Source organism: Egretta garzetta, unplaced genomic scaffold (assembly GCF_000687185.1).
Source record: "Egretta garzetta isolate BGI_Z169 unplaced genomic scaffold, ASM68718v1 scaffold188, whole genome shotgun sequence".
Lineage (NCBI taxonomy): Eukaryota > Metazoa > Chordata > Aves > Pelecaniformes > Ardeidae > Egretta > Egretta garzetta.
The window spans coordinates 1933081-1956334 of record NW_009260622.1 but is presented as its reverse complement, the minus strand read 5'-3'; the positions used below and the strand labels follow the sequence as shown (position 1 = coordinate 1956334).

Genomic DNA, 23254 nt, shown 5'->3' with positions numbered 1-23254 from the left:
AGCTTCTCACTCTGTGCCCTTTCCCAGAGGAGGCAATGGATTCAGGAGAGAGTAGTGTTAAAATAGCTGCTGTTGAAATAGCTCACCAGAAGGAGGAGGTGCTTGGTGGGCAGAGATTACATAGGCAAGTAAGGCTTGCTGGATCCCCTCTTAAAAATCTCCTACTTCCATTTTATCAGCATAAAGCTTAATTTTTCTGCTGAGTTGTTCCCAGATATTTGAGCCGGTATCTTGAAAGGGAAATTCTGGCATTGGTTTGTGTGTGATCTAATACTTTTAGATTAATGATTACACCTTCCTGGGGCTTAGTATGATCACCTAGGAGATGTGTAGATTATTTTTCAGAAGCATTGCAGAACTAGATTTCTTAGGTGTGGGTAATCTTCTTGCGGGCGTTCAAAAAGAAGCAGTAATTTTCTGAGAGATACTTTCCATACACAGACCTCATTGTCGTGAGTTTGGTTCCCTCCGCACCCCCCCGTTCAAAGGTCAATAAACCAACCAAATCAGCTCTCCTGTCATCAAAAACTTCACTCTTTTTTTTTTTTTTAAAGTTCTATCTTTTGTTAATGGGAGAGGGAAGTTGTAGGAATGCTATTGGCCTCTATAATTGCAACAGAAGGTAAGGGATTATACAGCCAAACTGTCTGGCATGCTACTCCAGCAAGCAAAAATATCTCACAGAACACCTCTTCTTCCTTTACCTTTATTCTGCAATTTTTTTCCCCCAAATGGTCTTTTACCTCTTCAGTCTGCTCCCTTGATCTTTTTATTGCCCTTTGAATGAGAAACCCTTTTTCCTGCATCTCTCTGTCTTTCTTGAACTTGCACATGAAAACATATTTCCCCCCTAGCTTGTACTTCCTCCTATCTCCCTTTCTGGAATAATTCTAAATTTGTACCTGTTGTTAAAGTCTATGAGAGATTCTTGGATACAGCTTGGATGAATGACACCATACAAAATAAAGTGCAATTGTCAACAGACAAACCCTTTCTCACACAGTGGCTACAGTGAGAATTTTGACAAAGGGGGGCTGTCAGTGCTTAATTTCAACAAATCTCCAGACTAGAAAAATAAATCTCAATTATCTCCAGAAATAATAAAAGTAGTTAACTTTTTCCCCATTTCTAGATAACCTATGCCGGAAAAACGTGGCTGTCTTCCTCCCCTCCAGCTGACGTAAGAAAGAGATCTGTTACCATCATCTAAGTGGTTTAAGTGACAGCACTCCCGATTTCACTGCTGGGGGGAGGTTGCCAGTACCCAGAGCAGGGTACGACACCTGCACACCATGCCTGTGAGCATGGATCACACCTATTACACATGTGCACAGATGTTGTGCACAATGGAAATTTCATACAGAATTTGGAGGCAAAGGGAGCGACGAAAGAAAAGTGCACATGAGCACGCATGTGTTCGATAACCTCGATCAGCTAGTATAATTCATAGATACAGATTAAAAAAATACCCTGGCTGTTCCACCTTGTGCCAAGGTAAAAGATTCCTCCTGTTGACTTCACTGGGAGCCAAGATGAATGGAAGCCAATGCAATTTGGAATTTACTCCAGGTAAGCTCCAGGACTTCCTTGCTCTTTTCCTACAGGAAAATCCCACTAATTCATGGTGGACCAGGATTTTACCCCGGAACAATGGAGATTCAACAGAAGTGGCTGAACTGCTGCTAATCAATATTGCAGAAAGTTATTGTTCTTTTGTTCTTAATTCCCCTTCTAATATGTAATTATGTTGGTAATGCAAATCGCCCTCTGTAGGACACGTAGTAATTCTGTGAAATGTGTGCAAATTAAACACTTCTTATGATGCGGAAAAACATCTGCCTCTCAATGAGTCATGCTGGTCTGTGGGGCAGCCTGACTTCATAACCCGGTTTCCTAACAGGGCTAATTTTCAAGTCATTCATTTCAAACCATTTCCATCTATATCGCTTGACTTCTCTTCTTTCAGACCTGGAGATCACCTAGCTCTTTTTCTTTCCTGACAGCCCTAGAAGCAAGGTAGGGAGGGAAAAAAAAAAAAGCTGTATGCCTCTCAGGGGAGCCAGATTCACTAGGCATCATTGCAGGCAACAGTTAAACCTGCTTAGGCTCTTTGCATCACTTGAAATTTGTGGTGAAGCTCAGTTTACACACAGGGTTTCCAAAAGATGCTAAAAATGACCCCACAGCTCTGTGGATTCATTGCTGTTGTGACAGTGTGGTGAAAAAGGAGCCAACTGCGTCCTTCCAATTGATTTATAAAAAGCAATGGAAATCTGCCCTCTTGCTGAGGCTTGAGAGGCAGTCCCAGGTCTAACTTGTGCTTTTGTTTCTACATTGGCCTCTGAATATGGACAAGGGAAAAAAAAAATTTCCATTTATTTAAGGCTCCGAGGAACCACCAGCTGCATCAGTAACACCAAGCCTGACAGAAACTCAGATTTTTTGTGTGCTGAATTCTTTCATTTCTACCTTTCAGGTTTCAGTGAAGGGGGCAGAGCAAATTTATGGTAAGATTTAACAAAAAAAAAGCAGAAAGCAAAAATACCACATGTATTTTTTTCTGGTGCGCTTTAACTAGTCTATAACTGATTGCTAACACAGGGAGCTGATCTTGTGGCCACTGTGCTGGTTCCCACTCACCCAGTGGTCTACCTTGATTTTTGACTTGCAGGGATTTCCCGCCTTGCAGGGGTGTCCCAGCGGCTCTGAAGCAGGAGCTGAACCACCATCATGGCAGGCAGCTTACTCTGGTAAACCGGCACCACCTCCACTTTTCCTTACCAAACACACCGTAATTTGTAGGTGGTTCAGTACCTGCTACAGGAACAGTTGAGTCAGCCCTGCAGCCAAGGCATGAGCCTCTCAAACAGGGGTGTGGGAACAATTATAGCTCTCCCACAGAAAACCGTACCTGCCTGTGAATCAGTACCCTGAGGCCCAAGTTTTCTTGTCCTTGCCCTTGCCCAAAAACTTGCTGCTGTCTGGCCTTAGTCCTGCAAGCTCCTTGTGAACTTGCACTCCATCCAAGCACATGGGTAGCAGCTTGCAGGCAAGGTGCTTAAATCAGCTGAAAAAATGACTAAAAAGATAAGATCAATTGAACGTACAAGGCCCTTAAAAAACCCTCCAAGTGACTGCCTCTTCTCTGTCTTCTTGAAGGAGGGTTCCTTTGAAGCGTCTCCTCCGTTCTGGATGGAGTCGGTCTCGGCCGCTTGCTGCTCCCTGGAGTCTGGCTGCTCCCTGGGTTCCTGTTTGCTGCCTTTCTGCTTGCTCAGCTCCACTGGAGGCTTCTTGTCTTTTGAACTCTCTTTGCTCTTTTGGCCCACAGGTTCACTTTCAGCTGGGGCAACTGGTCTCTCTGTGGAGTTTAATGTCTAAAGCAGTTTCAAACAATGGTTATTTTTAGTGTGAAATGTAAACATTTTTGGAAGGCGATCCATAAATACATTAAAAAATGAAAGGCCACCTGGCAGGGAGAAATCCTGCTATCCAACAGGTTTTCATTTACACAGTTTGGGATAAAATCCTGCAGCCCTGACTTGGGGAAGGACTCCCAGGGAACCGATAGAATTACTTACATGAGCAAAGACTGCAGGATTGAACCATCCCTGCACAGACTTGCTTTATTTATGTATACATCTATGCTGAAGCTGTTTTAGGAGGCAGAGAACATGCATGGAAAGATGCAGAGAGTCACAAGCATGTACTGCCAACCGAGACTCCCCCAGCTTCTGCATCCCAGGCTGTGAAAGCACCCAAAAAGTGCAAGGGAAAGATTTGGGAGGAAAAAAAAAAAGTAAAAGACACCATAAAGCGAAGGATAAAACCAACTCTCTGCTATAAAACTGCAGCGCTCCACCAAAAGATTAACAACATAGGGTTTGGCTATGGAAGGCCACAGCATCATAGAAAAGTTTGCATACAAGTGCAAAGAAGAGCTAGCAAATATTCCACAGATAAACAGAATGACAGAGCACCTATTTATAGTAAAGGAAAAGATTCTGAAACTCAGAGAAGTACAGGGTATGTTTGAAGTTCACGGGAGAAAAATCGGATCTGGCAAACAAAGGATAAGACAATGAAACTGTCACCGTTTGCAGAATAGCAATGTTTTTGCTAGGAGATCTGTTTGCAAATGGGATTCTCTTTTTTTCTTATGCAAAAAATCATATTGCCTTATTTATTAACATAATAATTAAAATAGCACACACATTTGCCATGTTGAAAAGCTGCAAATCTTACATCTGCCCTCAGGGCACAGCCCAGAGCTTAATGCTGTGTAATTTTTCCAGCTTTGGGGATTTTACCATTAGTCTTGAAATATTTGGTGTTGCTCTAAAGGCCTAGGGTTATACACTTACGTGACAGGCTTAGCTTTCATTAAAAACAAATACATTTTTAGACATCATGATTTCAGATAAAAACCTGAAAGCAGAAACTCTAGAGAAACAGAATGCAAATACACCTCTCAGCTATTTAGAAAACCCCCTGAAGCCACTCTAATTTTGGGGAAACAAGAATGAGAGGGGGTAGCAATATTACCACTGGCCTTTTTCACTTGATTCACCTTTCTTCCCCATCTGATCTTAAAAAAACCCCCACATTTAAATTATAGAACCTGCAACCATTTGATACCTTCAGTCTTGACCAGTTAGCTTAAGTCCTCAACAAAAATACGTGCTTGTGTTTAACTATTTCCTTTTCCGAAAGACAGACATACACGGGTATGTATTTGCTTACATCTGGATTTGTCTGCTTTTAGACTTAAAAAATACAGTCATGAAGCTGGTCTTTGCTCTAGTTCTGCAGGAGATATGTGAAGACGGGATGTGAAATCTGGAGATGCAGGTGATCAGCAGCCCCATACACCACAGGCAGGTACCATCTGAGCATCGGTAGTTTATTAAAGCAAACTCAGTAAGCTCAGACTACAGGAGAACTGTGGTCTGCCCAGGCACTGCACACTACCTGCCCCTTGTTCACCTCGCTTGACGAGAGAGACCTGCTTGGATGTGCTTCGGAGTGCCCAAGTGATGCGGGAGCTCTCCCAGCCCAAGGACAAACAGAACTTCATAACCGCAAATTTGATTCTGTCTCTCTCTTTCTGACTCATTTTAACTATTGGGCGGGAAGGTCTCAGTTGCTGAACCCATCGGTTAGTTTGACAAGATCCTTCTTTCTCTTATTTGCCTTAGATCGCTTCTGAAATGTTTCTCTTTGGTACAATTGCAAATGCGCACATTCAATTCAAAAATAACCACAGCACCCAAAATACAGCTCTGAGACTGGATATGTCTGAGTTCAAAGGTGCCAAAACAACTTCTAACCTTTATTAACACTCTGTGAAATCTGTGGGTTTATTCTGCGGGTGTAAAATTAGAGTCGAGTCTTCCTCACCACACGTGTTTGATTGCGTAGGTGCCTCATGGTTACAGCACCACAGCCAAATCTGAGCTGGATGCATCAGGACTATTTCTGTGAGCAGGTTTGGGCCTTTGATGTTAGTCAAACAAAACACTTTAAAAAAAATATTCATAATATATTTTCCAGGCAAAATAAGAAAAAAAATTCCAATCAGATAATCTCTTTGAGGTGTTTCATATTAACCTTGAAAGGCAGGAAATTGGCATATTTTATATTGATGGGAGCAGCTCAGGAAATACAAAGTGAAGCCTATGAATAATGAAACATGTTAATGCTTCTTATTCTAAAGGGTGATCTGCACCTGACAGATTGCTTTTACTCTCTCAACAGTTACAGTGCCACAAAAAAAAAAAAAAAAAAAAAAAAAAGGATTAACAGGAGAGTATTTTTCCCCATGATGTTACAGGAGACCTTAATCCAAGGCTGCTTTTTCAGTGCAAAAGTCAGACCCCTAAATTTCCACAGATTTGGGATCAGGGTTGTAATGCATTTCTGTAGCATACAGAATGGCAGTGATGAAAAGCGAAGAAGAATCACAGCATTCCAGAGACGTGAGAGCATAATTTAAGGAGGTAATTTCATAGAAATTCTAAAAAAGGAAAAAGTCAACAGCAGATAGAGGCTTCCTTGAGCTCTTCTGTGTATAGTAAAACTGTGCTAGTTTACACCAGTGCAAGTGACAGAAGAAGAAAGACGAATAAGTTAATTTAAAAAAAATGGAAGGAAACTGGCTACTAATTAAAATAATAAAAAGTAGATCCAGGACTGTAACTTTTACCCAGATCATTTCGCAAAGCTGCTATATGAAATACGGAATAAAATCACATAAGACAAGACAAGACCTTCTGTATTTAGGATGCTTTTAGAGCAATAAATCATAAAGATTAACCTTAATATCACTGGACATAATGAAAATAGGAAGAGTGAGAAAATAATTTTACTATTAATTTATAAAGGAAATAAAAAAGGAAATTCTGAAAGGTCAATACAACTTCAGTTAAAGGAAACCCCGTGTTTATACACAGAACTTGTGTTTTATCTCTCATTATTGAACCTGATTATTCTGGATATCTTGACTTGCACCAGATGAGGGCTTGACTCTCAGAAAAGGTAATAGCATTTGTATTTCTAATGAAAATGTGATTTTTCTGAAGCATTTTTAAAGCCATGAAGAATATAATGTAAAGGTCACATCCAAAGTTTTGGCTTAGTTTTTATGAACATAGAATGAAAGAAACAGAAACAGAGTAAGAAAAAATATTGTCACAGCTTTTGTTAAATTGCAGTAATGGTTTTCATTCTCACTTTAATTTCTTTTCTATAGAGTTTCCACCTAAATGATCCTTTCCTCAGCAGACAGGTAAATCAACAACATAAAAATTATTCTAGCTGTGTGTATTTAGTTTCACTACCTAAGCCAAGGCACATGCAGAAAGTAAAATAATAGCAAGAGAGATACGATGAAACTGAACGTAAAAACGCTAATTATTTTAAGAAAAGGAACACACCTGGAAGAAAGCATTTTTTTTAATCTAATAGCGACCCTTTAAAATCTTGTTTAATAGTATGAATAGGTAAGATAAATAGATAAGTAGAGAAATATGTAAATATATGAAGCTCAGTGAGCATGTAGCACTTTTCTTCCAGTGATTTTTACGTTTCAGAAGCTAGAGTTGTATGGAAGTAGGTGACAACAACCCATCACCAGAAGATGAAAAAATCCAGACACTTACTTGGTGACTGGGGCTTGGGCCATTTACCTCTTCTGAACTGGTTGTCCCTCCATCACCCTTGACTGACTAAAATAACAAAGGATTATAGGACTTCTAGCTGGGTTCCTGTTTGAGGCATTAATTTAATATGAAAACACACATGAATCAAAAACCACAACGTTTGTTTTAAGGATGCTCTTTACAACGCTAAAACAAAACCAGACATTTCAAAACCTCTACCAACACTTTGGAAATACCCGCATCTCCACGGCAGATTTTTGCTGTTCTTTTCTATGTTAAGTGGTTGTCTCTTGCAAGTCAATTTTTGCATTAAGGCCTGAGAAATATGAACGAGGCTGCAGCGGACCCAAGACCATATCAGCCAGTAAACGAGACCGTGCTATCAGCCCCGCCATGGTAGTTTTCTAGGAAAGAGCTTTTGCTTGCTTTTCAGAGACAAATCTGTCTCATAAGATCTAGTGGGATTTCCTTTCTAGTTAACAGCCATACTTAAGTGCATACCCCGTGAATAATTAAAACCCACTCAGCTTTATGGATATATTTTTTATATTTTACCATCAGCATCCATTTTTTGCAATTTTTGCTTTCCACTTTATGCCTTCTCTCTATATACATCTAAGTAACGGCCCTTCTTGGTGCCCACTCTTCCCAGCCAGGACAATCAGAGCAGACCCTGGGGCTGCAGCACCGGCAGGTCACTGAGAACAAACCTTGACTCTGAAATATGGTTTTAAGGTACAATCTCCTGTTTCTAGCTCAATTTAAAAATGAGAAAAACCTGTTTGACAGACCTAGCTCAATGAAAAACAATTACAAGATTTGTGACAATTACGTTAAGGTTTAGTTACGATTAGTAATATAAAAGAAACAAAAGGAATAGTATGTACATGTTTAATTAAAAAGTGTGTTAGAGGGTTCAACATGGTTTTCTCCTGAGTACCACATAATCCACAGAGCTTAGCAGTAAAGCATAAAATAAACTCCAGAATTTCAAAGTGCCCAATTTTAAATGTCATTTTTCATTGCATAAGTTCAATGAAAACAATGAAAGGATGTGACTTTTGTTCTAAAGATAGATCAGGCGGATTTGTGGTTTTCTGCAGCTTGTAGATTTGTTACTTGAAGCACAACAGTATCAGCTTGATTCTATGTAGGGTGTTAGTGCAAGGACCTATCGCAGTCTCTGATTTTCCTATAAAACCACAGAAAATCAATATGTAGCAGCGGCATTCATTACTTGTCACGAATTGTGGCAAAGATTCTCTTTCTGGATCATGCTGCTGCTCAGTCTTTTGCAGGCTTACGCTCGTGATTCTTTATCTGTGTAAGAGGTTGCAGAAATGGAGGGGAGGAAGCACAGTGTGGTCTGTGTTAACATTGCAGGATAGAGACTCAGTCCAGAGTGCATGAAGATGTATTGTGATAAGATCTAGTCTGCATCTCTATTTCAGTCAATCTTTAAATGCTTTCAGAAGAAAAAAAAAAGTTTATGCTATAACAGCAACCAATTTGTTACCTCCCCCCCAATAAAAAAAAACCAAAACAAAAAACCCCCTAGTTTAGACAACCTTTAGTAATATATATATTTTTTTTTTAAGCAGAACATAAATAACAGAATAAAGACCTTGAGGTCTTTGCCTAGACAAAGGTCCCTCTTGCCTTCAGTGTAACGTATACATAATGATGAGAAGGGTTGTCTCTGGAGCACTGCTACCCTCTTATCCTTGCCTTTGGTCATTTAGGATTGCTGTTGCTGAAAGCCTCCCGAAAGGGTTTTTTTCTGCTTTCTACGGCAATAAGGGTGGGGACAGGCAACAGACTTGCTACATTTTCATGAATAATGAAGGAAAATTAAGGTGGGACAACATAAAATAGTTACTCTTAATTCCAACTGCTGTTTATTACATAAAAGTTTATTTACATGGGGAAGGCCAGCAGAGACACTGCAGACAATTTGGAAATAATCTTTTTTGTTATTCCAGAAAGATATATTCTCCTTGGGAGCATCTCCATTAATCCAGAAACAGGACATTTTACATGCAGAGACCATACTCAATGCTATCTCAGACCAACCGTGCTGCCAGTCAACTTCCCAGCTGAGGACAAAGGCTACAGCCTCAGTTTACAGTAGGCAATTCTGCTCATTCTGATTAAAAAAATGCCATTTTACACCCATCTTATCTCCACAAAATATCTCAAAACAGACATTTTGAAAGGATTTCTCTTACCTAGCTTTGCATCTGTTTATATTCTATGGAGAAAAGCAAGACCTTTTGGGGCTCACATCACCTGACCCAGACCTTGAGGGGCTCTCGGACCTACTCACCCCCCCCTCAGTGCCTTTAAAGGGAACCTGGGGTGACTGACTCAGGTGTAGCCATTTCTAAATCTCAGTCAAGACATCTGCATTGGGTCTGATGTATCCCACCCTGTAAATAAGAAGATAGCCATATGATTTTGATTAATGAGGCATGAATGACTTTCAAATGGAAGCACAGGATTTCACAATCATGTAGGTGTGGCTTAGATAAAAGAACAGCAGTATTTCTTCATCTCTTACTGAATCACAGGGCTTTAAACTGATATTTTGTATCTTTCTATAATTTCCCAATAGTTTTTATAGCATTAGTTAACCCTCTCTCATTTTAAGCATAGCAATGACTTTTGTGACCTTTGCAACTGCAAACAATTTGTCACAAATAAGAAGGGATACCTGTACTGAGCAAGTCAGCAGGCAATCTTCAAGCTACACACTGCCTTCTCCAGACTAAATTACTCCTGGTTCTCGCCATGGCTATCTCCTTGTGTCAACAGTGATAACCATAGCGCTACGGATCTAAACGTCTGCTTGCTATGGGCCTGTGCCTGTGCTCTGGGAGCGGAATATGGCAAAACTGAGGCACACAAGAGCATAACTGACTTGCATCTCAGACTCAGGGTAGACTGAAGTAGAATTAAGCTTAATTTCCAAGTTCCAGTCTTGACTCCTAAGTAGAAGATAAGCTACCTTTTCTTAGGCACCTGGGTACTTGACCTGTGGTCAACTGTGGATAACTGTAGGTGTTATCAGAGTACCTTAGGATCATCTTCTGCAGGTGGAAGAGAAATCCAGTAGACAATCATATTAATGTAAAACTAAAAGTCAATCTCTTTCAGCAGCCAGAGCAATAATCCACCTATTGCCAGAATGGAAACTAAACAAGAAAGTATACCAGTAAACAGGAGCCTGGGTTTTATTGAGGAATTCCTGCCACATTCCTTCCTACTGACAAGCACAGTTTGTTTCAGAATCACAGAATCATAGAATGTTTTGGGTTCGAAGGGACCTCTAGAGGTCATCTAGTCCAACCCTGCAGTGAGCAGGGACACCTTTAACCAGATCAGATTGCTCAGAGCCCCATCCAACCTGGCCTTGAATGTTCCCAGGGATGGGGCCTCCACCACCTCTCTGGGCAACCTGTTCCAGTGTTCCACCACCCTCATTGTAAAGAATTTCTTCTTATATCCAGTCTAAACCTACCCTGCTTCAGTTTAAAACCATCACCCCTTGTCCTGTCATAGCTGGCCCTACTGAAAAGATTTTCCCCATCTTTCCTATAGGCTCCCTTTAAGTACTGGAAGGTTTCAGAAACCATAAGTACCTGTGCTTGTTAAGATCCGACCTTATAAGAATTCATGGCATGCTCCATCTGCAGCAAGGCAGGAGTGCTCCAAGAGGAGTACCTGCTGGATGAGTCAGTGACCTGCATCACAGGGATGGCATGGTTTGTGCAGGCTCTGATGCCACTTCAAGGCATTTCCCACACCTCTAGGAGCCTCCTGCCCCAGCATCACCTGGGGAAGGTGGAACACCACAAGGTATGTTTAGGAATTAGCTGAGGTTTGTCCAGATTTGCAAGTGAAAGGGGTTGAACAGATGCAACCACGTGAAGACATAATTTTATCCCCAGTGCTTCAGGTAAGAGGCACTGAGGATTGAGTTTCTCACACGGGTAGAAAGCACAAGAGGTTGGTCTGATGTCAGGCCCTTTGATGTGCTCCTCAAATTCATGCTGTGGCCAGAGCTGCAGTGTAAACTCTCATATGTCTCAAATTAGTTTTCAATTAACTAGCATTAGTATGAACAGCAGACTAATGACATTAGCATGAGGACTAGGGAGGCTGCAAATGGCAGCTTCCCAAAATGTGCAAATTACTCTGCCCTGAGCTCCACAGTGCCAGAATTACGCTGCTACCAAGACATGAGCTAGCTATTGCAAAGCTGGCTGGGGAATTCCTCTACTTTATGGCTGTTACTGTAGGGTAGCCAGACCAAGAGAAAACTACAATGGAAATGGACCTTTTCTGAGTGGAAATTATACCTTCCAGTACACAGCCCGCCAGCATAGCTATTCTGAGCAAAAGGGCCTTATTAGACATCTCTGCAGTGCCCACCTCAGCTCTCAGCCCCACAGCATGGGAGCTTCCCCCACTTTTCCCTGTGAGAAAATCAAGGTTGTGTTGGAGTCTCAAACATTTCACGCATTTTCAGCACTCACCACTAGTTCAAAACCTTTACAGAATCTAGTTGTTTAGCAGTGGCTTAAAATCCTTCTGTCTGCCTTCAGAACCAGAAATACTGGCTGACCAGTTGGCATGAAGCTGTAGGGCAGCTACAGAGCTCCGACTGCGTGCAACTTCATGGCAGTGATCCAGCGATACAAAAGTTATTCAGAGGAAACAGCCTGGGACATACTTCAAGGACAGTAAATATATCAAAATAATCCACGATCTCTTTGGAAATAGATAGCTAAAAGTAGAGCAGATGAATACTAAAGATTTCAGAAGGCTGCAAAACCAGTCACACAGTAAATACAATTCTGTTTCCCCTGTGGGTAGCTGTTTGCCTACATACTGGTTCTGTCTTTCTAAGCTAAAACCTGGATTAAACCCCTGCTCTGATTAGAGCAGCATTACATCTACTGCTTTTTACACAACTCTGTTTTCTTCCATGGTAAATAAGATGGGTGTGGAACAGCTTTATTTTCTAATCAGTGCTATTTTTTTGGTAGGTTGACATGATTTGAAGTCATGGCTACCACAGCTGTCAGTGTTTGACACACATTGCTCCTGAGTCACCGTCCGCATGCCTAGCATGTGCCATGGTGACGAGCCTGTATGCAGGATGACCACAAGTCCCCTTGGATTTAGGAATAAGGTTGAGATTTTTCCAAACTAACTAATTTTGTAAAGTTTAATTTGGAATTAAAGGTACAATTCTTGGCTGATATTAAGAATTTTAGCTTAGGTCCTCAAATACACCAGAGTAGCTATGTAGTAATGCTGAAGAAGAAATAGTAAGTGTACCCATCATGGTCTGGGCTGAGGCTAGTAAACAACTGAACAAAAAAAATACTGTAATCTTTTGGAAATAAAATATAAATCAGGATTTAGGGTGTTGCTTGTACCTTCTAGGGTCTGACTCATGAAATTTAACCACTGACAACGTGACTGTTCACAGCTGAGCATACCAGCATGTACCTGAGAGCAGACAGTTCGGACAGCCTGGGCCATTTATGACATTGTGTTATAAGAAACTATGCTTATATCACATTTTAATCTATAAGCTACTCTGATGCCCACACCATGTAGCTGCCTGAAAATAAAGCAGCATTGATTAAAAATAGAAATCTTTCATACACATTTGCAAACCTTGCCAAAATAGATCAATTGCTATATAAATCCTCAAGGCCTGCTATAATTTTAATCAGAGAAGTGTTAGTTCTAGACTTGGATTATTTTCCTGGCCACTTTTCTAGACTCTTTTGAGGAATACTGTCTGGCTGTTGTTTGTACACAAATCCATCAGGCTGGCTCTTCATGCCTATAGCCACAAGAGGATACTAGCCACATCATCGCCTCAGAGTTTTCCTTCTTCCCTCCAGCCCTCTGGGAAGGAAGATGAGATTCTGCTTTGTGCCTTTCTTTTTTCCATCTAATGTATAACATCTTTGAAGCAGCAATCACATCCTTTTACATGGCAGTTTAGCTAACCTACATAAGCTGCCAAAAAAAGTTTTAACTACTAAAAATACGACTCCCTGAAGCAAGCACAGGACTTTATGGTGCTGCCCAGGGACCTTTGGTGCTGGGGTGGCTAAGAGCAGATGGTTTCCTGTAGGAGCATCTGCCCAGGTCTTGCATCACCCAAGTAGAAGCAGTTGGGGAAGCTGAAGGCTTCCTTGGTGGCAATCACGAATGCTGGGTAAAGACCCTGGAATGGCCTTGTGCGACATTGGAGGGGGAAAAAAAGAGGCCAGCGTGGAGGGCAGGGAGCCGGGGGTTCGTGGGGCTGTGGCAGCCCCAGGGCTGGGTTGGGTGAAGGAGATGCAGAACGCAAAATGCACGGGGACGCACGGTGCAGGGTCACGCACCTCTGGAAAAGGGCATGGCCGCACTCCTGCACTCTTACAGACGTTTGTTTTCCGGGAGTTTTCAAGAATTACCAGCCCCAGCCTTGCAATGAATGCAGCACTCAACTCTCGAAATTCAGCATTTTGCTTACCAGCTTGAAAAACTTCCTCAGGTTTGCTTTGGGGGTTTTACTTTCTTCTCTTCTAGGTTTCACTTCTGCGGCTTCTGGGCTCTTACTCTCATCTTTGTCAGGAGCCGCAGCTTCTAAAGACGTGTCTGCTTTTTCATTGCTTACGATCTCCGCTTCTTCCGATGCATTCTGGGGTTATTTTTGGCAAATATTAAGAAAGTGGAAAGAAATTCAAACTTAATCAGTGAGGTTTTGTGGTTGTTGTTTTTTTTTTTTTTTGAGAGAGGTTACAAGCAAAGTGCTTCAGCAGTACAGTAAGTTGGTACATCACGAACAAACGTGGCATGAAAGCATTCTCAGTGTCACTGAATCTGTACAGGATTCTTCAGGAATTTGATTCATCCCAATTCAAAAAATGTATATAAGCTGGTGGGATTTTAAGCACTTGTTTAAACTGAAGAAATAGCCTTTCTTGAACTGCAGGACCAGTTCCAAACCAATAATTCATCTTTTATTATGATTTAAAAAGAAAACTTAGACAAAATTACTCAGGCTTACAGTAATATGTGCCATGCATTGATGACACTCAGGTAAAACCAGTAAAAAGGAGACAGATCATACCCAGGAGTTTGCACACAAAAGAAAGAATAGGATTAAGCAATTAACACACACCATGGGCTTTATTAATTGTTAAAACTCTGTTTAGCACCCTTCTTAGAGAGTGAAATACAGAATTGCAGTGTCCCAGCCATAGCATTCTCAGGCTGCTCACATTCCCAGCACTAGCTCCTCTTCCCAGTTGCAAAGCTGTAAATGACTTCTCGAGGTACAAGGTAGTTAAGTAGCTCATCTATTACTTCTCTTAATCCCATGGGTCACAGTCACCCTCTTTGATAGTGATGACCCTCATTTGAATTCAAGAAAAGCGGCTGGGTACTCAGCACCATTGCCTGTATAAAAGGATTTTGGGTCCCACTGAGCTTTTGTGAATTACTGGAAAGTTCCTGCTATTATAACAGTATTTCAGCCAGAGGTATGCAGTTTGTAAATTCCTCTGAAATATGGATCCCCAGAAGATTTATTGATTAATCTCCTGCATGTCTCATTCCACAGCCATCTCGAGGCTGTCCTGGGAATGTTCAATGTGTTCAACCAGACCTGTGCAGGGCCGATGGTGCAAGCAGGAGGCACGTTGCTGCGGCCGGAGGGGGAGGCACGGCTGGGCAGGAGGCTGAACGCCCATTTCCTTAGCTGACTCTTCTGCACCAGTAAATAACATTCTTCTGTGCCTTCAAGAACTACTAATGAATTCCCATCCCACTGCAATTGTATAAAGAATTATGTTGCCTTCTGCTAGTATGCTAATAACCAGCTAATCTGACCTGAAGCAAGCCCTTTATCATGCTGTAGCTTATTGCAGAAAGGTACAGAACCTTGTGAAAGCAGGATAAGTTGCAGCTTCAGCCTCCAATACTGAATTAAATGGAAGCAGTTACCGTAGGTATTGGCATTTCAATGCATGCTGCTGCTTAAAAAAACAGCATAGTTACAGCTGAAATGCATACTATGGCTACAATAGGAAAGAACTGCTGTAAATAAGTCAATTATTTATATTTCACAATTTTTACATGTACTTTACAGGAACTCACGTGTAATGCATACCCGTAGTTATTTTGGCCAAATTAATTTTAGCCACATGAACATGAGAACAATTTAAAAGAATACACCAAAGGTTCTCTGCCGCCCCAGATCCTGACTCAGAGTGGCAAAAGGGACGCCTCCCCCAGCAGCCCCTTACAGTTACATATACTCTCCCACTTGTCTTCAACTCAGCGATCCCCTTTGGTTTACCAGCCCTTGATGGATTTTTTCCTACAGAAATTTAGCTAAACAATTTCTAACTGCTATAAATTCCTGACATCCAGCAGCATCCTGTGGCAAGGAATTCTACAGCTCAAGTATGCTATTTTTAAAGAAAAAAAAAAAAAGTACTTTTTGTTTGTCACTAAATTTCATTTGATACTCCCTACTGCTTTTATTTTGAGCAACATCTGATCTTTCCTGTTCACCTTCTATGTTACAATAGTCATTCTGTATGCTACTGTCATCTTCCTTTCTGAGCAAAAAAAAATAATATCCTAATTTACGTAGGTCTTGATACAGAAGCCATTCAATATATTTATGCATTCATCTCTCAGTATTTTACCTTTTAGTTCTGCCATGTTCTTTTTGAGTTGGGGGCACTCCACATGCAGGATGGGGACTCACCATGGACTTCTACAGCAGCATGAGAGATTTTGCTTTGTTCTTTACCCCTCTTTTGTAGAAGAAACAAGCATTTTGGGGGTCGGGTGGCGGGAGAAGAATGATGAAGGAATAAATATTCCTTGTCCCCTGCTGCCTGAGATGACTGCAGCACAGCCCACTTCCCCATGGAATTGTAGATTTAATTTATATTTATGAACATTTTTGAGATAATCAATCTATAATAATTTTAATCTATATTTCTGCCTATTCACACATACATATAATCAATTCGCCATCTATTTGCTTGAAGGAAATGATTCATTGCATGAGTCGAAACAGTGGCTCAATAAAGCAGCAACCTAGCTTCTGGGAGCTCATCATTCAAAGATTACAGTTTGGGATCATATTACTGCTACGCCACTACAGCTGCAACCCAAATGAGTTTTGTCTCTCAAGCTATCTCTATGCAACGGCCTTAGGGTCACTACTGGTAACAAATGCATCCTGGGGCAAGATGCCAAACTCTGAAAAGCACTGTATTTAAATAGAGAAAAGAGCTAAGTGATAGTCAACTATTCAGAGAGATTGATTTGTTTAAAGTAATTGGTGACTTTTTGTACATTGCTTGATGGATTCCATAGGAGGCTTTAGGAAAGTTTAAATCCCATTTTAGAATACCTTATTTTTACTACTTTTTTTTTTTTAACTTAGATATCCAATATACCTATGCAGTTCCTTTAATTTGGTGCTATTAGGCATATCAAAGTTGTTGCAGAAGTTAAAGGTTATCTCATCTGAGATCTTAGGCTTGCTATTAAAAATTTTATGAAAAAGTTCTTGTTGTTTTCTCCAGGAGTCACTCTCATATACCCATCTCCCCCTGTAAGACTGAATTAACTGATGTTGAAGATTTTATTTTACAATTTTGTGTTCTCAAAATATCCCTGGAGGCCTAGTCCAACCTCCTGCCCAAAGTTGCCAAGGAACTTGTCAAGTTGAGCTTTTAGTACCTCCAAGGCTGGAGGTTCTACAGCTTCCGTGCAATCAGATGAGGGTATTCACATGTACTGGGACAAAAGGAAACTCTAGAGACATCGCAAAATCCTCTTGAATAAGACTGATCAAGGTGACAGATTCTTGGACACTGATGACACATGGCCATGGTATATCGTGTACTTCAGAGATGCAGAGAATGCATGTGCACGGTCTTTCGGCAGAAGGGAAAACCCCTTTCAGCTAAAAAGGTTTTCTGACATACTTTTAAGAACAGAGTTTTTATTTTCTGTTCCTTTTTCCCCTAAGAAACTGGAAGAAAAATTTCCATTTGTGCATTCAAGAGAATCGCCAAGGTGTTTCTGGCAGGAATTGAAAGTGTAATAGGAAGAGCTTGACAAAGATAAAAAATCAGTAAACTCTGAATGATGTTACATACTCTAGAGCAACGGGGCTAAGTTACTTCTTTACTTCACCTGGGAGAAAGACAAAAATTGTATCAGGTTATGAGACTAGTTTTAGGATGAAACTGCATTTTGTATATAATAATAATTTGCAAACTGCCCAGCTTATGAGATTCACGAGTCTTTGATGCATAAATGTTCTCATAAATGCAAGTTATCACCTGATCTCTATAAATTGCATCAACTGAGGTTCCTAGATTCATGGGTCAAAATTCTGCCTCCAGTTTCCTTAGACACAAATTGTAATCAATTCAACCTAAGTCAGCAGCTCTTGTTACACACCACAGAGAGTATTTTACTTTTGACTAGGTTCTTTGTTTCACTATATTTGGGAAGCATTCTTCCATCTCTTAAATGACAGTGTACCTAGTTTCCTCCTAGTAATAAGCTTACTTAAAACAGTTATGGGGGAAGGTTTGTGTCTACTCCGAGTCTTCTTCTGGTTCTTGTTTTGGGGAACTATCACTGCACTATTTTCTTATCTAGGTTCCTGACTATACAAACTGTTGCCTTATGAGAGCATAACTTATTTTGTGAGATAGGAGTTTTCCTTTTGCTTGCTGCATCTTTCCTCAAAATTGAGGTAAACACTATACCCTGCTTTGATCTTGTGCTAGAGTCTGAGCTGGCACTCCCCACTGCATTTCATTAGACCCAAGGAGCAGTTCTTCTATTTTTCCTGGGTCATACCTTCTTTATGAAGCAGCTTTTCTTTTTTCTTAACAATATATATGAGATGACCTTTTGCTCAAGAAATTTCCACTTAAAAGACCAGTCATGCTTGAGATCTGTTCCTGCCGCTTGCAGGCTCACCAGCAGGAAGCAGAGAGGGTTAGAGAGACTTTAATCCACCTTTCTGCCCTCCTTTGCCAATGCAAAGAGGACAGAGGTTGCTGCAGTTAAGGTGGCTCAGCTTCAGCCATCACCATGCTCAGGGACCTCCACCCTGAAGCCCCTTGTGCCCTACAGCTGCTGCCTGAAGGTGCCACTCAGCAGGTCTTGAGCTATAATGGCTCAGATTATTAACTAATTAGTATGAACCCCTCAGCTTACAGTTAAACCACACTGGTCTGTAAAGAGCCCAGGAGCGTGATTCTGACTTGCAAGTCCTATTGGTTTTATTCACTGGGTTGAGGAGGTTAAGGGCCCTCCCTGCTGTAAGGATGCCAGCAGCCAGGTTGTGAAACAGCCCCCAAAAGCCTGGTGCTTATTGTCCTCCTCACTCCCCCGACCAGGGAAAATTCTCATTAAACTTTCTTCATTTATGTACCCAGAAAAAAATGCCCAGAATCTCCTTCTCTCCTGGGACATATGGGACCTTGATAAACCCTCGGTAATTTTAACATTTATCTTGCATACTCCACCCAAATACTTATCTTTGCTTTCCTATGGCAGAGTATGGTTGCAGGCTCAGCAATAAAAGGTGTTATTCTGCTTCACTTAATAGCTAACCAGTTTGCCATTTCTATTATCAGTGCATAAATAACCCTCAGTAGGAAAGGGCATGATTTTTCTGTGTTTGTATGGAAACAGAACTGCAACAGCTTAAAATTCTATTTTTTAAAAAATATATCTGCTTTTAAAGATAATTCACAGAGCAGTCTAAATAATCCTCCCTCAATCACCTTCCTCCATCATTTACTGGCTTGCTTTGATCAGATATAAATGAAGCGTCATGTTTCTCTGCCCTGATCTACAATGTCTTGAGAATCAGGTTTCCAACACAAATATGTGAAATTACTGACTGTACTTCTCTATTAATATTCCTTTGTATTTGAAAAATAAATGGTAGTATGGCAACATTTGAGTAAGAGTTATGAAAATTCTTGTGCAGACTGATCAGGAAATGGGGCAAATACAGTCGAAGTGGGTTCCATCTGAGGAGCTGAATAAAGATTTTATTTCTTTTTCTTTTATATATTTATTCATCTGTAGTCAGAGCAGCAGCATTAACTGCAATGTGTTGACAGGCACTTCATTAGCTTTACTTTGAAGTGAAAGCTCATCAGAAGATAGATATTTGAGAGACTGCTTGGAAAGAGAGGAGCTGGATCTGCGTCCTGGATCTATTGAGTGTTATGGTTGCTATTTGTTAGTTCAAAAGGAAAAACTACACACGACTGAATTATGCACCTATTTGGAAAAGCTGCTGGCTTTGGTTCTCTATCCTAGGAAAAGGGCAGTGCATTAAGGGTGCCAGAAAGATAGATAAAATCACTGCAGAAAAAAAGACGACAGAATCCTCAAACCAAGCTGAGTTTGAGGCTAACCTGTAGTCTAAGGACTTTTTTTTCTTAGCTTCAAGCTGAGTGGGTCACCAAGGTCTTTCATCAAAGGAGATATAATATTATTTTCTGTCATGAAAATCCAGTAAAGCAACACCAGCCTTCTATCCATGAGGATTCAATGCTCAAACAAGGCAGTTGGTTTGTGGTTTTTTTTTTTTTTTAATCCTTCAGACCAAATTCAGTTCTCTACTCCAGAAACGTTGCAAAACCATTTGGCCTTTGGATGATTCCAAATCCAAGAAGTTCTAACTAAGCAGAAATGGCCTCATTTTACAAGGTAAAAAGGCAGATTTCATGGACTATTGTAGTTCAGTGCATTTGGGTAAATGATTTAACTAACCCCTTAATATTTCTGGTAGCAACCAAAACCTGCTCAGAGTTGTAGAGAGTTCTCTACACTTTCCATTCACTGATGTAAGCAGCTTTATTTTAATGATGATGTAGGATAAATTAAACCCAACAGTATGAACAAGCAGTGAATAAAAATTTTGGTAGAAGGTTTATACCCTTGAGATGCTTGAGAACCCAGAACTTCATGTGAAGATTATTGTGAGATTAAAAAGACACAGGGTAGTTACCTAGACCTAGTTTAGCTTAGCTATAACATGAGCTATGGGGAGCTGGTGTCCACTATGGGCAGAACCTATGTTATACAGAGCAGTAAACCATCTATAACCACATTAGTTTGGGTTAATCCTTCACAATAAGGTTTTGAAATCTTACCAAGATATTATCAGATGCATGTATTTTTTTTTCAAACCATCACTACCAATTGCTCCTCCCCAGGATTGATTTTCCACTATTTTTCTGCAAGAAAACTTTCCTTTCTTACATGCTTTTTCTTTCTTTCTCCAATACACAAAAGGCCTTGTTACTTCATTATGAAAATACTGAACTTCAGACCAGATTTATTACTCTAAGTTTTACACCGAAACTGCATCTGCCAGAAGGCCTCTTTTTTTTTTTTTATTTCACCCTGATGTTCAGCACACATCCTGCTTCCCATCTCTGTTTTCAAATAAGCCAGACAACTCGGACAGAGGAGGAGGTTTCCGTAGCAATAATAACTGTATAAAAACCCCTCCCTCTCCCTCTTCTTCACAACTTTCCGCTCATTCCAAGTACCTGATTCACCCAGTTCCACAGGAAATTAAGCCCAAAGTAGCAAGCATTTCAAGCTTAGATTGTTTTCAAGCATGTTTACTCTGTAAATATCTAAACACCTTTGTGGGTTTTTTTAATGTAAGTAACATACCCAAACTGTATCTCCAGTATCCCTGCCCAGTAGGGAAAATCCAGCTACAGCAGCTGCAGGGCTACCCACTCTGTCAGCATCTGTGCGTTTGGAAGCATTTCATTTCTGGGATTTGAACTTGAACAGAAGCCCAGGAAAGCAGTTATTCAACATACAGTGATTCAGTGAAGTTTAATACAGCTCTTCTTTAAATGAAATGAGAAAAGAATAAGCCTTCAGCTTATAAACCACCGAGGATCATGGAAACAGGAACCATATTTTCAAAGTTAGTCCTAATTTTAGTTAAAATCATTATTTAACCTGAGGAAAGAACATTTCTTCCCAAGCAATCGACCTCAATCCCCAAACTTAAAGACTGATCCACTCTGGTATGAAACTCTTTCTATCAAGTAAGAACGAACCCACCAGATTCCAGGTTTTCAGCCATTTAGAACTAAATCAAACAGTTCTCAGAAATGAAATATGTTTTTCTAGCCCTATCTCTCTTAATGATATAATTTGGTAAAGAATATTATAACGTCTGTAGGATTTTTAACAAGTGTGTTGAATTGACAGAATAACATTCCTTCTTCCACAATATCATTCAAAAATAGTACAGACAGGTTTAAGAGACTACAGTTTGATAAGATCCTTCTTCAGGAGTCTAACTGCCATTGCTAGCCATGTATATCTGCGACTGCTCAAAGCTCACGTACGCATTTGTAACTGTATATATCATTTATGCCCCTCGTGTGTTTAGCACGTGGGACATTCTCAACTTTGCAGATTTGACTGCTTTCCTGTAAGTCTACGCTTAGCAACAGCTCTAGACGCTGTGTGAAGATGGAGCTGTGGGATGGACCAGCCCCGAAATCCAGACATACCTTTTTCCAGAAGAGCTTGCTCAGTGGCATAGGAGTGGATGATGCTTTCTCCTTCGTCACCTCTTTGGGGGATTCGGTGGCTGCTGCCTGCTGTTGGGCTGCAGGCTCAGGGGCTTTTGTATTCTGTTTAGTTGTCTGGGGCTCTTGAGAGGAAGGGACATTTTTGTCTGATTTTACAGAGGTGACAGGCTGCTGTTCAGTGCTCTAGAAAGAAACATGAACATACAGGCTATCGGAAACGTGTGAAGGACAGGAGTGTTGCAGCATGTTCAGGCATCACCTGGTACAAGAGGCGAGCATGCAGCCGACCACCAACGCACAGGACACACCAAGCAACAAGGTGCAGCTCAGGAGCTGCATCGCCCCATCCTTTCAGATGAAGTAATGTCTTGAACAGAGAAAGCAAGTTACATAGCAACCCACCTTTCATAACAGAGATGATTAATTGATTAAGAAACTAAAACAGTGTCTTTGAGACTGAAAATGACAGCAAGAATAATTACCCTTTGACTGCGTTATTCATACAGATAACTTGAATCATCCTACTCACTTTGGTATTAGTTGTCTGTTGGGTCTCTTTTGCAGCCTGAAGGGAAACAAAACACAAAGACAAGTCTGTCTCTGGCAATGTCAGCACTCACAGTTACACAGTTCAGGAATTGTCTGTGTCACAAATTATTTTATTTTTAGTGAATGTTTGTGAAAGTCCTGGCTCCTGCAACCATGGAAACTGATCTCTGGCAGAGGCGAGGCTGCCTGAAGGGACTGCCAGCTCGCATCCTTCTACCTGCGGCAGCATTGCAGCCTGGTGTCGAACTGCTTCGTGCTCATGTTACTGTGCTTGCAGTCCTCAACTTGTTCTTTAAAAACACAGTTTCTTCAGGTAAGACGCTACACAGAATTTTAAGATATTAGCAGAGATTTCTTTTTCTGAGCTGGGTCTGTGTGTGCAGCTTTCCGTGCACAGGTAACAACCAGAGCTGGGTGTTCTCCTCTGGGGGAATTGCATACCAGTCAGGGACATGCTAATATCGCCTGCAATGCAGGAGGCTTTGCTTTCTGGGATACAAAACATAGGCAGATGACTGCCTGGAAATGAAGGGCACAGAACAGCAGTGGCTTTATAACTTAGAAGCAAGAATGGCAGCTCTGCAGATGGTGGAGGTTGGCTTAGTCCGTCCACTCACACTTGTGCGTTAGGTGGGATTTACTTTTGTAAAAAAAAAAAAAAAAAAAAATTACAGCAAATGGGTCTCCTGCTTCCATCAAAATACACGAAGCCAGGAAGTATCCAGTTTGTTAAACTCCTTCCTGGCCAGTGATATGTATCAGTAACTATGGACCCCAACATCCAGCGTAGCCTACGCTGAAGGTGAGTATCTGAGCTGTGCAAAAAGAGGAGCAGCGAGCCACAAACTCACACAAGCGTGAGCCCAGCTGCCCTGGGTTTAGGCAGCCTGCCAC

General features: G+C 40.9%; 1 protein-coding gene across 1 annotated transcript in view; it reads right to left on the bottom strand.

The window, feature by feature from the left end:
• The window catches only part of BCAS1 (brain enriched myelin associated protein 1), a 49646-nt gene that overhangs the window by 2427 nt on the left and 23965 nt on the right, over nucleotides 1-23254 (bottom strand). The window contains exons 9-13 of the mRNA XM_035900883.1: nucleotides 22341-22376; nucleotides 21791-21994; nucleotides 13702-13869; nucleotides 7158-7223; nucleotides 3108-3374 (exon numbers count right to left, since the gene is read on the bottom strand). Coding sequence (XP_035756776.1) covers nucleotides 3108-3374; nucleotides 7158-7223; nucleotides 13702-13869; nucleotides 21791-21994; nucleotides 22341-22376 — 741 coding nt within the window. The remainder of the gene's footprint in view (nucleotides 1-3107; nucleotides 3375-7157; nucleotides 7224-13701; nucleotides 13870-21790; nucleotides 21995-22340; nucleotides 22377-23254) is intronic.